Source organism: Microcaecilia unicolor, chromosome 11, assembly GCF_901765095.1.
Source record: "Microcaecilia unicolor chromosome 11, aMicUni1.1, whole genome shotgun sequence".
NCBI lineage: Eukaryota > Metazoa > Chordata > Amphibia > Gymnophiona > Siphonopidae > Microcaecilia > Microcaecilia unicolor.
The window spans coordinates 78,189,794-78,203,443 of NC_044041.1; the positions used below are offsets into that span (position 1 = coordinate 78,189,794).

The 13,650-nt window shown below is 45.2% G+C and overlaps 1 protein-coding gene across 1 annotated transcript in view; it reads right to left on the bottom strand.

The window, feature by feature from the left end:
* Positions 1–13,448, bottom strand: part of LOC115480614 (nuclear receptor ROR-beta-like) — a 71,547-nt gene extending 58,099 nt beyond the window's left edge. Inside the window, exon 1 of the mRNA XM_030219422.1 lies at positions 13,185–13,448. Coding sequence (XP_030075282.1) covers positions 13,185–13,191 — 7 coding nt within the window. The 5' untranslated portion in view covers positions 13,192–13,448. The remainder of the gene's footprint in view (positions 1–13,184) is intronic.
* Positions 13,449–13,650: the final 202 nt, after the last annotated feature.

Here is a 13,650-nt window from a genome sequence, read left to right on the forward strand (position 1 = left end):
CAGAAGTCTACGTACAGAAAGTACAACCAAATCAGTTTACATATATTTTATGTAGGTATTTTCTAGTGGGCTCACAATCTAAGTTTTTGTATGTGGGATAATGGAGGGTTAAAGGACTTACCCTGGGTCACAAGGAGCCACAGTGGGAATCAAACCCAGTCCCCCAAGTTCTCAGCCCACTGCACTAACTATTCCAAGTCTACTTATGTTCATGCTTAGCAGTTTTCCTCCTGTGTTCAATCAGAACTGGCCTGTACTAGGGGCTATGGTACTATGAGCCTTCATTCATAACAACCCTAAATTTTGTCACATCTTAATCCCTTTCCCTACCTAGCCCAGCCATCACAGTGATAGTGTTCAGTTAAGGACCATTCTGAGATCGACTCCTAATTCCTGTTTATATGTAAAATCAAGAAGAGTAATGATGTAACTCCCTCCCATCTTGGAGATTAGGAACACTGCCTCCACAGCATCCTCAGCCTTAACCAGCCCAAGCAACAAATGTACAAGCTGATCTCACACAGCAGAGCAAAACAGTGACAGTGATCCATCAGGACAGCCCCTTGGAGGTAGGACTGGGTTGAGAACCCCTGCATTTGGGACACACCTAGCCAGTCAGGTTTTCAGGATGCCCACAATGAATATATGCATGACATAGATTTGAATACAATGGAGGCAGTGCATGCAAATCTCTCATGCATATTCATAGTGGGTATCCTGAAAACCTGACTGGCTAGCCAGCTCATTTTCGAAAGTGAGCACCGGCCATCTTCCGACACAAATCGGGAGATGGCCAATGATCTCCTGAACTCGGCCAAATCGGTATAATCGAAAGCCGATTTTGGCCAGCTTCAACTGCTTTCCGTCGAGGAGCCAGCGAAACATCAAGGGGGCGTGTCGGTAGGGTATTGAAGGCAGGACGGGGGGGCGGGACAGGGGCATGCTCATGAGATGGCCGGCTTCGCCCGATAATGGAAAAAAAGAACCAGGCTTGACGAGCATTTCGCCGCCTTTACTTGGTCCCTTTTTTTTCACGACCAAGCTTCAAAAAGGAGCCCCAAATGACCACCGGAGGGAATTGGGGATCACCTCCCCTTACTCCCCCAGTGGTCACCAACCCCCTTCCACCAAAAAAAACCCAAAAACCCCTCTTTTTTTTCCAGCCTTCATGCCAGCCTCAAATGTCATACCCAGCTCCATGACAGCAGTATGCAAGTCCCTGGAGCAGTTTTAGTGGGTGCAGTGCACTTCAGACAGGTGGACCCAGGCCCATCCCCCCTACCTGTTACACTTGTGGTGGTAAATGGGAGCCCTCCAAAACCCACCCAAAATCCACTGTACCCACATGTAGGTGCCCCCCTTCACCCCTTAGGGCTATGGTAATGGTGTAGTTATTGGGAGTGGGTTTTGGGGGGATTTGGGGGGGGGGGCTAAACAACCAAGGGAACGGAGCTATGCACCTGGGAGCTATTTTTATTTTTTAATTTTTAGAAGTGTCCCCTAGGATGCCCAGTTGGTGTCCTGGCATTTGAGGGGGGCCAGTGCACTACAAATGCTGGCTCCTCCCACAACCAAATGCCTTGGATTTCGCCGGGTTTGAGATCACCGGCATTATTTTCTATTATGGCCAAAAACCAATGCCGGCCATCTCAAACCCGGCGAACTCTGACATTTGGCCGGGCCAACCGTATTAGCGAAGAAAAAGATGGCCGGCCATCTTTTTCGAAAATGCAGTTGGCTCCGCCCACTTACGGCGCCAGTTCCGGAGATGGCCGTCCATAGAGATGGCCGGCGCCATTCAATTATGCCCCTCTAGGTGTCCTAAGAAATGGGTTGAGAACCCCTGACTCAGTGCAATGACATAGTGCTCTTTGCTGCCAAGCAAGAGACTCAGATTTTCTTCCCAGTTCAGGAGCTGCTGAGAAAGTGCTCACAGTTGCTAGAAGTCAAATGTACCAGATGGCCAAAGAGAAGCACTCGAACAAGTAGATAAAGTCCTGCATCCTATTCTGATGAAACACATGAAGCTGCTGCAGAACTTGGGTAGGATTATACACTGGAGGATATGCTATGCTCATTTTCCTCGCTAGTCTCAAAACCCAGAGTTTTATTGGTCCCACACTAAGGATATCACATTTCTCTCTTGCACTCAGTTTTGCAATGCTCCAGTATTTTGTTTTTTGTTTTTTTTTGCTTCTCATTTAAATCTTTTTTTTGTTGTAATGATTTTTTGCAGCGTTTAGTGTGAACTATGCTTAACATTACATGGATGAAGAGAATACTTGGAAATTTAAAACAAAGCAAAAAGATATCTTTGCTAGAGTAAGGTCAGGGATGGTGTGGCTGACTGAACTCTTGATGGAGAGACTAGAAATCAGAAGCCATCTTTATCTGTCAAATAATTATCCACTCCTTGTATTACATACACTTAAGCACCAGTTGCGTAGCTACGGTGGGCCTGGGTGGGCAAAGGTTCCCTCATTCTTGGCTCAGGGCCACCCTGTTTGGTGGCCAGTGAGGCCCCCAGATCACCTCAGTGGTGGCCACCTCTCTCCCTCTACTCTAGCCATGAATCTGGCATCTGCCCCTCACCAGTCCAGCAACTTCCCTTCCCCTCCTTACTCTGAGAAATGCCAGTGGCAGCAGCAATTTACATCTGCTGCCTGCACCTGCCCTTCAGGCTTCACTCTGCTGCAACCCATCTTCATGACATCACTTCCTCTTTCCTCCTTGGCAGAGCGTGGCAGAGGGAAGCTTGTGGAGCTGCCAAACACAGCAAATGTAAATCATTGCTGCCGCCAGTGGTGCTCAGGTAGAGCCGGGGGGGGGGGGGGGGGGAGTTGCTGAGCTGTGATTGAGAGGCTGGATCCAGGGGTGGAGGAGAGGAAGAGAGATTCAGGATAAAAGATGGTAGGGGAAGGCAAGTTTTGGAAGAACCCACCCAAGTTTACTTGGGGCCCTCCCAAAATGGCAGGTCTGGCTATGCCACTGTTAAGCACAGGCTGTACAGACACAGTATCTCCCTGAAACTTAAACAGTTGAGAAAAAGCATTGTATATTTAGAGCATATGGGCATGAAGACAAAGGCTCAGAGTCCACTGGCCATCTTCTCAGCTCTTTGTTAGCTCCCCTAAAGTCATGCATTTCTCCTATGAAAGAGATATGGTTAGAACGATTCTAAGCCCAATGGAAATAACCCCTCCCTAGACACGCACAAGGACTTTTCTCAATGTTGGGGGTGCTCAAGCACCCACAGTACCCACAGATCCGGCTCCTATGATGTGTGGGCTCTCCTCCTAATTTACTTTTGTGGCAAATAGTTGGAATAATGACGCCAATTTCAGTTGAACTGTCTCCTAAACAGACAAGGCTGCAGATGAGACATTGCAGAAGGATGATCCTGCAGCTCAAGTGCTGCAGTTTCTACTGACTATGCAGTTTCTGGTTAAATCACTAGTGATTCAGTGATCTGACTGTACCATGTTGGACAATCTGTGCAATACATTCTAGGCTGCCAACGGCCCAAAGGTCAGCACTGTCACTGATCTGGTAGAAAGGTGGCACAAATCACCTTAAAGGAACGCCGAATTTGTGTTAGAGCCTGCGGATGGTCATTATTCAATATAGGATGCCTTGGGTTGGCTTTTCTCAAGTTTCCAACAAAGATGAATGGCTACCTCCTGATGGCCTAAATTTTCTAATATGCTGTCAAGGAAAATATTTAAAACAATATCCAGTACTCTGAAGGTAAACAGATCTATAATGTCTTAATTCATTAGTTTCAAGTGTATTCACCTCTTGATATACTGCCCATCAGGAAATACCATCTAGACAGTTTACATTAGTACTTCTAGTGACGACCAAACCTAGTGTCCTGGCAGCTGATAAGTTGATTTTGAATGATTTGAGAAGAGAAAACCCAAAGCAGGGGCAGTATGTTTGCTCTTCCCTCTGTGTGTACATTGGCAACACCGAGTATGTTTGTTACCTGGTAGAACCTGGCCTTTACACCCTGAGACTTGTGAAATGCTGAATCCTGACTGGCAATTTTTGGTCAGGAGCAAATAGAAGCCAGGTTTTCATCTTACTGTGTGTACCGGCTTTCAGTTCTAATTTCCCTAATACTGCGCAATTGTAAGAATCTGAATGCAATGAGATAAAACCAGGGCTGACTCACCCTCTCCCTGATATACTTAGGGGCCAATTCTCACACACTATATTCCCATTCCATGTCTATGAGAAAAGACTGGGTTGCATCAGGCCTTTTAAGCAGTGGAATAACTGTGCTGGAGTTGACTTTTTTTAGGCCTCCTCCCGGACCTCATAACTAGTTTATCAGAGCCACAGAGCATGGACAACCGAGAGCAGGCCTTTTACTAATGGAGGAATCATCATTTGTCTTGGTTCCGCTTTTACTTGTTACTTTTAACTGCAAGCATCAGATGTAACTGAGTAAAAGTAGTAAATGATAAAAGTTAAACATCCATAGCTATCCCAGTATACTGAAACAGCAACACCGGGAACAGGATTTCCCTATAGCAAACCTTGTCCCACAAACAGTGGACCTCCTCATCTTAAATTTTGCTATTCAGTGAATATAGCCTATAAGAACAGAGGAGTTGCCTGTGTTTGTCGAACTGGATACTGGTCTCCAGTGATGAGTTGGGACACTTTAAAGTGGAGATGAAGCTGAAGTTTTTAGCAATTCTTGGTGAACAGACATATCTTTATCACAATGGACTGCTGGTCTTCCCATGGACAATATTACATTAGGGTGACTGTATTGGTTTGATAGAATCTTTAGAGAGGATATCTGCTTCTCTGGCCTTAAGACTGAAGGGTTCCCACAAGAGAATGACACGAGGATGAGGACCTTTAGTAACCATGGGGATGGGGACGGGGACAGAGCCTGAGGGGACCGGGCAGGGACAGGGACAGAGCCCGTGGGGACATGGACAAACTTTGTCCCCGTGTCATTCTCTACTTTGAAGCCTGTTAACGAACTGGACCACTACTTATGTTTGAGTGATGCAGATGACTACATTTTGATTTTCTGGAAAAACAAGCAAACATGAAGGCCACAACTGGCAAAATTTGCATGGGGGGGGGGGGGGATCCTGTACATTCCTGCTACGAGCACATCTTCTGAGAAGACATCTTCTATTGCAGGAAGGACTGTGGAAGACAGGAGAGCTAGACTGAATCTTGAGATTGTTGATGAGGAGTGGCCTAGTGGTTAGGGTGGTGGACTTTGGTCCTGAGGAACTGAGTTCGATTCCCGGCACAGGCAGCTCCTTGTGACTCTGGGCAAGTCACTTAACCCTCCATTGCCCACCGCATTGAGCCTGCCATGAGTGGGAAAGTGTGGGGTACAAATGTAACAAAAAAAAATATTCATCCACAGATTTAAAAAATCATATTACTCCCCCGCTAGGGCATACAGAACAGGTTGTACTTTGTACCCCTGGACATTTTAACAGGGTGGATTAGGGTTCCATGGGGTAGTAGAAGTCAGCTATTGTTGAAAATGGAAGGGTAGAAGGTGGTGGTGGTGGGGTTATTATAGTCACTCATTGTTGTTATTCTTTTCTATTTGTGATTTATAAAAGATTTAAATATAAAATCATAAGTGTTTGAGGCTTCCGCAGATGAGGACAGAGCCCGCGGGGATGGGGACAAGGCCTGCGAGGACATTTTGGGGATGGTGACAGAACCACGAGGATGGGGTGAGGATGGAGACAGAACCTGCGGGGATGGAGAGGGGTTGGAGACAGAACCCTCGGGAATGGGGCGGGAAAAGGGACAAACTTTGTCCCCATGTCATTCTCTAGTTTCCACACATTTGACGCTCTTGCATCAGTTCTCAAAGATATTTAGAGTTTGCCATCAGACATAAAATTGTTACAACAACAACAACAGACAATGATTCCAACTTCGTGAACACTTTCTTTGTAATTGGACAGTATGACAATGATAATGAAGATGAAGATGCAAGTGATGAATTAGATAGCACTACTTCTAATGCACATGATAATGAAAATAAAGATGATAAGATATTCTTTGCTATATGGAAGTCAAGTGTTTTAGAGATTCCTTACATCAAAACCCGCAGACCCAGTCAGAAGATAGTGCAGTGTTTACTCCAGGTAGCTACGCATCCCCTGTCAGTCCATCGGAGGCGCACACCCTGTAAAAAATTCTACTGTGCCACTGTCAGAAGACACCAGTAATATTGCAACAGGGCCTGATTGGAAGGAATTTTGCTGACAGAACAATCCACTTCTTGCTAATGCAGTTCTTGAACAGTGCTGGATTAATGACTCACAAGCACACTCGCATGAGACAGTCATTTAAAAAATATATATTTTACTAAAAGCCAAGTGGATTGCTAGATCTCGTGGACCTACCTCCCAGAAATGCTAAAAGAACTGCCCGCACATTTCTCAATCTACACTTCCCCAGCTGTAAAAGGATTAAAATACAAACTAACACACGCATCCAGCTTTTCCTACATGAGCACGCAGCTGTGGAATGCACTACCAACTAACCTGAAAACAATTAACGATATAACCCACTTTCACAAATCTCTGAAACAAGACCTACCACGAGAATCCATAGCTTAATTATAACACTTCACCACTCTTCCCTTGTTCTGAACGTCTTCCTTCTATATTGTTTGTCTAGCTCTTTTTTGTCATACTCTTTGCAACACCAATTGTATCTTTACCCTGGAATGGCGATGCCATAACTGAGCCTGCAAATAGGTGGGAAAATGTGGGATACAAGTGCAATAAATAAATAAATAAATAAATAAAATTGTACAGCGATAAAGTTGCTGGGATAAAACAGTCATTGTAGTCGCAGTACTTCTACTTTTTACTCAAAAAGTATTATAATTAGGCAATAACTTTTTTACCTTCACTTAAGTAAATTATTTAATATGGTCTTCACTGTATTTTTATTTAAGTATTAAAATATACATTTACTTTTACTTTTATTTAAGTACTTTGATCAACACTAGGGGTTCATTGTGCCTGCATGAGTGGGAAAATGTGGGATATAAGTGAACAATAAATAAATAAAATTTGAAAGCACCTAGACTTACAAAGTTCCATAGGTTAGTATGGAATCTGTGCTTTGAAAATATGCCTCCACGTGTATCATCTAGTTAATTTTCAAGGAAAAAGTACTTGGGCAGTTTCATATGCCTGCTGTTGGTTGTCCATGCTCTTTGGTTCTCATATACAATTACAAGGTACATAGTGACCAAAGAATATGCCTGCCTTGCATCTAGGCAGCTTAGTGAAAATGGTTCCTTTCCTGTTTTCTCTAGGACAGGAGATCTGAATCCTCAGGACTCAGCAAGCCAATCTGGTTTTCAAGGTATCCACAATGAATATGCATGAGATAAATTTGCATGCACTGCATCCAATGTATGCAAATCTCTCTCATCCATATTCATTGTGGGTACCCCGAAAATCTGACTGACTTGGCGTGTCCTGAGGACCGAGTTGAGAACCCTTGCTCTAGAACTACAGGAGGTTATGCATAATTGAAAAAGACGCATCCTTTCAGCAACAACAGGGAACACACATACATTATTTATTATTTCCACATATAAAGGAAATAAAGAGAAATATCCTTTGTGGATGTTTGCACACTTAGTTCAAGTTGCTGTTATGAATGACTTTACCAATGAGTTCTGCTTCAGTTACTTATGACAGCTAAACAGTGGTGTTCCGCCCCGGGTGCACGCCGCTGAGGGAGGGGGCCGCGCGCGCCTGTCCGTCGTTCATTCCATGCTCCCTCTGCCCCGGAACAGGTTCTGTTCCGGGGCAGAGGGAGCATGGAACGAACGACGGACAGGCGCACGCGACACCCCCCCCCCAGCGGCGTGCACCCGTGCGGGGGGTTCTTTTGCGGGGGGGGGGGTACTTTCGCCGGGGGGGGGTCATGCTGCATCCGGGGGGGCACTGCACCCGGGGGGGCGGGGCGCATAGGCGATCCGCCCCGGGTGTTAGCCCCCCTAGGAACGCCACTGCAGCTAAATCAATCCTGATGTATACAAGATATATATCATGCTTTTAAATGTGTACCAGGGATCCTCAAATCTGTGCTGGTGACTCACACTGCCAGTCAGTATATCAAGATACCCACAATACATATACAGTACATGACATAAATTTCCATATGCTAGGTTTTTAATATACAGGCCCGTGCCGATGCGGTAAGCGGGGTAAGCACCGCAGGAGGGCGCCCACCTCTGGAGGGCGCCGCCGCAGTGCTTACCCTCGCCCCGCAATGCCGAGGCCTTTAAATCTTTTACTTGCAGTCGCAGCAGCGTCTGTGAAAACGGAGCGCTGCCGACGTCTCCCTTCCCTTCCCTTGCACTCGTTGGCTCCCTCAGTGTCCCGCCTTCTTCTGACATCAGAAGAAGGCGGGACACTGAGGGAACCAACGAGTGCAAGGGAAGGGAGACGTCGGCAGCGCTCCGTTTTCACAGACGCTGCTGCGACTGCAAGTAAAAGATTTAAAGGCCCCCAGGGCGCGCAGCGATCATCTTCACGGGGGGAAGAGGGGGGGAGAGGGGCGCGCGCGCGCCAACTGTTCTTCTGCGGGGGGGGGGGGGGCGCCAACATTTCGTCTGCGGGGGGGGGGCGGCATAGACCCTTGGCACGGGCCTGTTAATATATATCGGTAGAAACACCCAACTCCTATCATCATCTCTTCTTTTCCTTGACAATAGGAGCTGGGTGTTTCTACTGATATATACTTTACCCCCTCCATTAAGAAATCATTTTGGTGCTGAAGATACTGAGGTTTTTAATATATGCAGGATTTATCTCATATATCATACTGCATTTCCTAAAAATCTGATTTGTTGTGGGGTTTAGGAAACATGCCCTCTGCGTTGAAATTCATATAATGGATCTCTAGGAAGATACATACAAAATCTTACATTTTTAGAATTAGAACATGTGGAAGGGCAATTTAGAAAGGTCATCTAATTCAGAATATTGACATCCAAGTCTGTACGTCATATATGGACGTCCATCTCACATGAAATTTAGAGCAGGATCTGCCGACACAAAGCCTGTTCTAAAATATATGAGAAATGAACGTCCAAGTGCTAGTGATGTCCAGCATAAACATCCATTTTACCAACTGAAATGTCCAGACTATGAACAGGGTAAAAACAAAGGATGTGGACATTTTTGTGGCAGCAGAGGAAAACCATATTATCAAATGGCCTCACAGAAAACCTAGGGGCCCTTTTACTAAGCCACGTAAGCGTCTACGCGCACCCAACGTGCACCAAAATGGAGTTACCGCACGGCTACTGCATGGCCCTTGCGGTAATTTCATTTTGGTGCACGTCCCCTACGTGCAACTGAAAAATATTTTTTATTTTCTGGCGCACGGCAGCTACGCGTGCCAAATGTACCACCCGGTTACTGCATGAGACTTTACCGCTAGGTCAATGGCTGGCAGTAAAGTCTCAGACCCAAAATGGACACGCGGCAATTTTAATTTTGCCACACGTCCATTTTCGGCAAAGTTTTAAAAGGCATTTTTTGCAGGTGCGCTGAAAAATGATTCTGCACGGACCCAAAACATGCGTCTACACTACCGCAGACCATTTTTCAGAGCACCTTAGTAAAAGGACCCCCTAATGAATAACCACACAAACTCTATGAATAACCACACGAACTACAGGTGCCCTCCCAACATTGCACAACGCTATTGCAACTCCACCAAAATGTAAACTGTAAGCCACTTTGAACCAAAACTTGTTTTTTGATAATAGTGGGATGCATTAATGGTTACACCAGCAGGGAGAGAAGCAGCATAGAGAAGAGAACCAGAGGTTTCTGGTTCAAGTTCCCCTGTAGTCGTTTGTAATTTTCTTTTCTTTTTAAATTGTGAGCCTCCCAAGGACAGAAAAATACCTGCTGCGACTTCCACTACTCCATCAGTTACAGCACTTGTCTGTAGCCTGGACATGTCAAGTTCCAGGTCTAAACACAGATGTCCATCTCTTTGGACAGGGATGTCTCTTCCCCTTCTGCAATTGAAGTTGGATGTCTATATTGTGACCCCTCCTTAGTCCCACCCAAAACACACCCAGACCACACCCCCATGCTATATGGATGTGCTGCAGTTTCAGACCTCCATATCCTGCCTCAATAAAATTGGGATTTGGACATCCTAAATGCCGGTTTTCGGACATCCAAAGCACAGAAGAGCTGCTAAAATAACCACCATATATTTCAAACCACTGGACTCATTCTTTGCAAATTACAAATTCATCAAGCTGACCCCATCCAACTTAGAATTATCAATGTTTAGGATGGTTCATCTGCCATGTTTTTGTAATATGCTGATTAACATGGATAAAGATGTTTTTCATTACTCTAATAGCAGAAATTTGTCTTTTAATTTTACTGTGGGTATGAAATTCCTTTCAGGGACACTGCCACAGTTCATATGTGCAGCTGTGTTCCTGCAGACAGAAGCCCAGCTCTAAACTGCCCTAACATTGCTAGAATCAAATGAAGAACCACATTAGTAGAGGGAGACCAGATTTTCCACACAGATGTTTCAAAATTCACACCCTTCTACAGCTAGTGATAGCAGTGCTCACAGTAATAAAAAATGTCTAATGGTCGCCCTTTAATATTTCTTCCCCGCTTACCAGTCTCAGTGGACCAACCTGCTTCTCTTATCCACAGACAATGCAGAAGCGAAAGCTTCACTCCACTTCCCCTTCTCTTCCTCCTCCTTCCCCATTCCCAATGACAGATCTAGGTCACTAGGACAATCTTTAAGGCTCACCGGCCTCCAGCACCCTCTCCACCAGGCTATCTTTGGAAAGGAGGGAGCAGAAGGTCTATAAAGCCAACAGGATTATACAGTGTAAAGCCCCATGCACCACAGTCTGCAGGGAATGCAAAAAGGGCATCCAGTGAAGGGAGGAGAGCAGAAGCAAAAGCAACAACTGAAATCAGTTATGACAAACTGGAAAGACTTCCATAATAAAGTGGCATGATTAAACTGCCACTGGTGCTCTCTTTAAATAGTTCCATGCAATAAATTATCTACCAGGATAGGCAAGGGACCTTAGTAAACAAAGCCACTGGAATTCCATAAAAGAATTCCATAAAAGAAGCCCAGGAGAATATTTTAGATCCTCAAAAACTAAATCTAGAATTAGCTCTGTTCACAAAGTGTCAATCTATGCAGATTTGCAGACATATTTCCATTGCTATAAACAGCAAAGGGTACATATTATAAGGAACAAGGAACTAAGATGAAATGCTGACCCTTCCTCTGAAAACTCTTATGCACCTTACACAAGAAGAGAAACCAGCTTTGCTAGCTTAAAATTAACTTTCAGATAGTCTCCCTACAGCCTTCTTGGAATGACCTCTAAGTAGACCTGTCCCAAAAATCCACAACAAAACCAGATTCTGATTCAAACAAATGATCCAGTGCCTCTGCTGCAGCCTGTCACACAGATTTGTAAATTTAGAGACAAGCTGGAGAGTAGTCTCGAAGGGCCCCTGTTAACCGTGGGCTGGGCACTTACCTTGACTTGGGACTTGGGCAGAGAGAAAATCTGAGAAGGTGAAAGGGGCTTCGCGAGGGAGCCAGTGACTAGAGTCGCTGGTCAGACAACATGATTGGCCACTTCAAGTAATGCACCTAATCCCGCTGGACCCTCTCCCCGATTACCCCATTGGTCAGACCTTCAGATGGGGGAGGGTTTGCCAGCAGGAGTATTTAAAGCAGCCCCTCCAAGGCTCATGGCTTTTCCCTGCTCCTCGGAGGCAGCTTACCCTTTTGCCCACCCTTACATTGGCTTGACTTGGGATTGTTCTTCTGTTGTAAGGGTGTGACAATGTTTGTTTGTTTTTTGTTATGGTTGTCGCAGTGGGTGGACACCGGAGCTATGGGGGTCATGGCTCATGGGGGATAAGCCATAACAAAAGCAGGGTTCAGGATTTGATTATCATAGTGGGTCTCAGGACCCAGTTAACAGGCATGGAAGTCCATACTTGTTCCATGGCCCTAGCTCAGCGGTCAAGGCAGGGCTGGGGGAGTGAAGATTGTCAGATACAGAGTGGTTGACAGACTTGCTACTTAGCTGATAAGGCAAGTAGCTGGGGGATATTGTCTCAATATTTTAAGCGTAGCTCGGAGTATTACTGTATGGAATTTTTTTTACAATTTTCATAGAATTGTTAATAAACAAAGCTGGGGCCTACTGTTTACTTCCAGTTGGTGTGCTGTTCGATTTAAGGTTTGATGTAAGAATGGTATCAAGGTTGGGGGGGGGGGGGTGTGGAAGGAAAGGGACTGGAAGACATAGGTAAGGCAGTCCCACCTCCAGTGGTCAAGCGTTCCTAATAGATCATAGGATACAACTTATGTGCAGCCTTTTTTTAAAGTTCATCAACCAATATCTTAACAGCCTCATACTGAAAGAGGGATTATGAGGCTTTTGTTACTGTAATAACTTAAGTCAACTCTAATCTGCCTATTGCCATGCAGAATTAAACAGAGCACACTGAAGGTATAATAAGCAGTGTGTATATGAAACAAGTCCTAATTACATGTATGCAGAAACATCTCAGCGATATGGAAGGATCGCCAAATTTTAAACCCCTCCCTAGCAACGGCCAACTTCAGCAGCTGAAAATATTTGCAGGCAGCCGTCCCCTTTAGAAACTGGGAATGCTTTTGCAGTTTCTAAGCTATTACTTGTGCCGCTGCTGGAAGAGAATGGGTGGATCTCTCTTTCCAAATGTTGCCAAGGTCTTACGTAGGAGATAAACAGTGCAGAAAGTTGCACAAGATGAAAGCACTGGATGACAACAAGGAAGGGCTGAACAGAATAATACATAAACAATCACAGCAGCGCAAAAGATGCAGTAATACCACCTATCGCGCGGAGATCATTAGCGTCCACCAAACGAATGTCTTTTCCCCTTCCCGCACCTTTTGTTTTTAATACAGTTTCCATGTCTCTTGTACCTGCACGCACCGAAAGCAACTAATCCTTCCCGATGCTGCTACATTCAGACTGGATAACAGACGCTTTCTTCCAGAAAACTTATGAAAAATATTAGTCAAACATATAATCATACTACTTCTTTCTTTCATTCCCTCTAGAAAATTACCTCGCATGTTGGCTTTTTATTATGAAGTATCCGAGAGGCTCATTAAAACTTGCAGTGGAGATGGTCCAAATTGACACGTCCTACGCGATCCGTTTAGACGTCCAAACGAATCCTTTTCTTTTTTTTATTGTACCTCTTATTCTCTCCCGTTTGGCTATCCAAGTGACCCCAGTGGTTGCCCGTACGAACAGACAGAAGGACAGAGCAGAAAGTGACTCGTCTCTTTGCCACCTTCTCTCCACCGGGCTCGATCGGGTCTGCTAACCTACTTTACGCGGCAGCTAGAGCATGTGGAAATTCACATGACAAATGTCTACCCCTCCTACTCCTGGTAGCGTTCCGCCCCGAGTCCCGCCTCTTTCCCTTTTCTAGCAGTTCATTTCTAGCAGAAAACCCCGCTTACTCCTCCTTCTTGTAGTTAAAGCACGCCCCTTTTCTTGAAACCACGCCTACTCGCTTACATCTC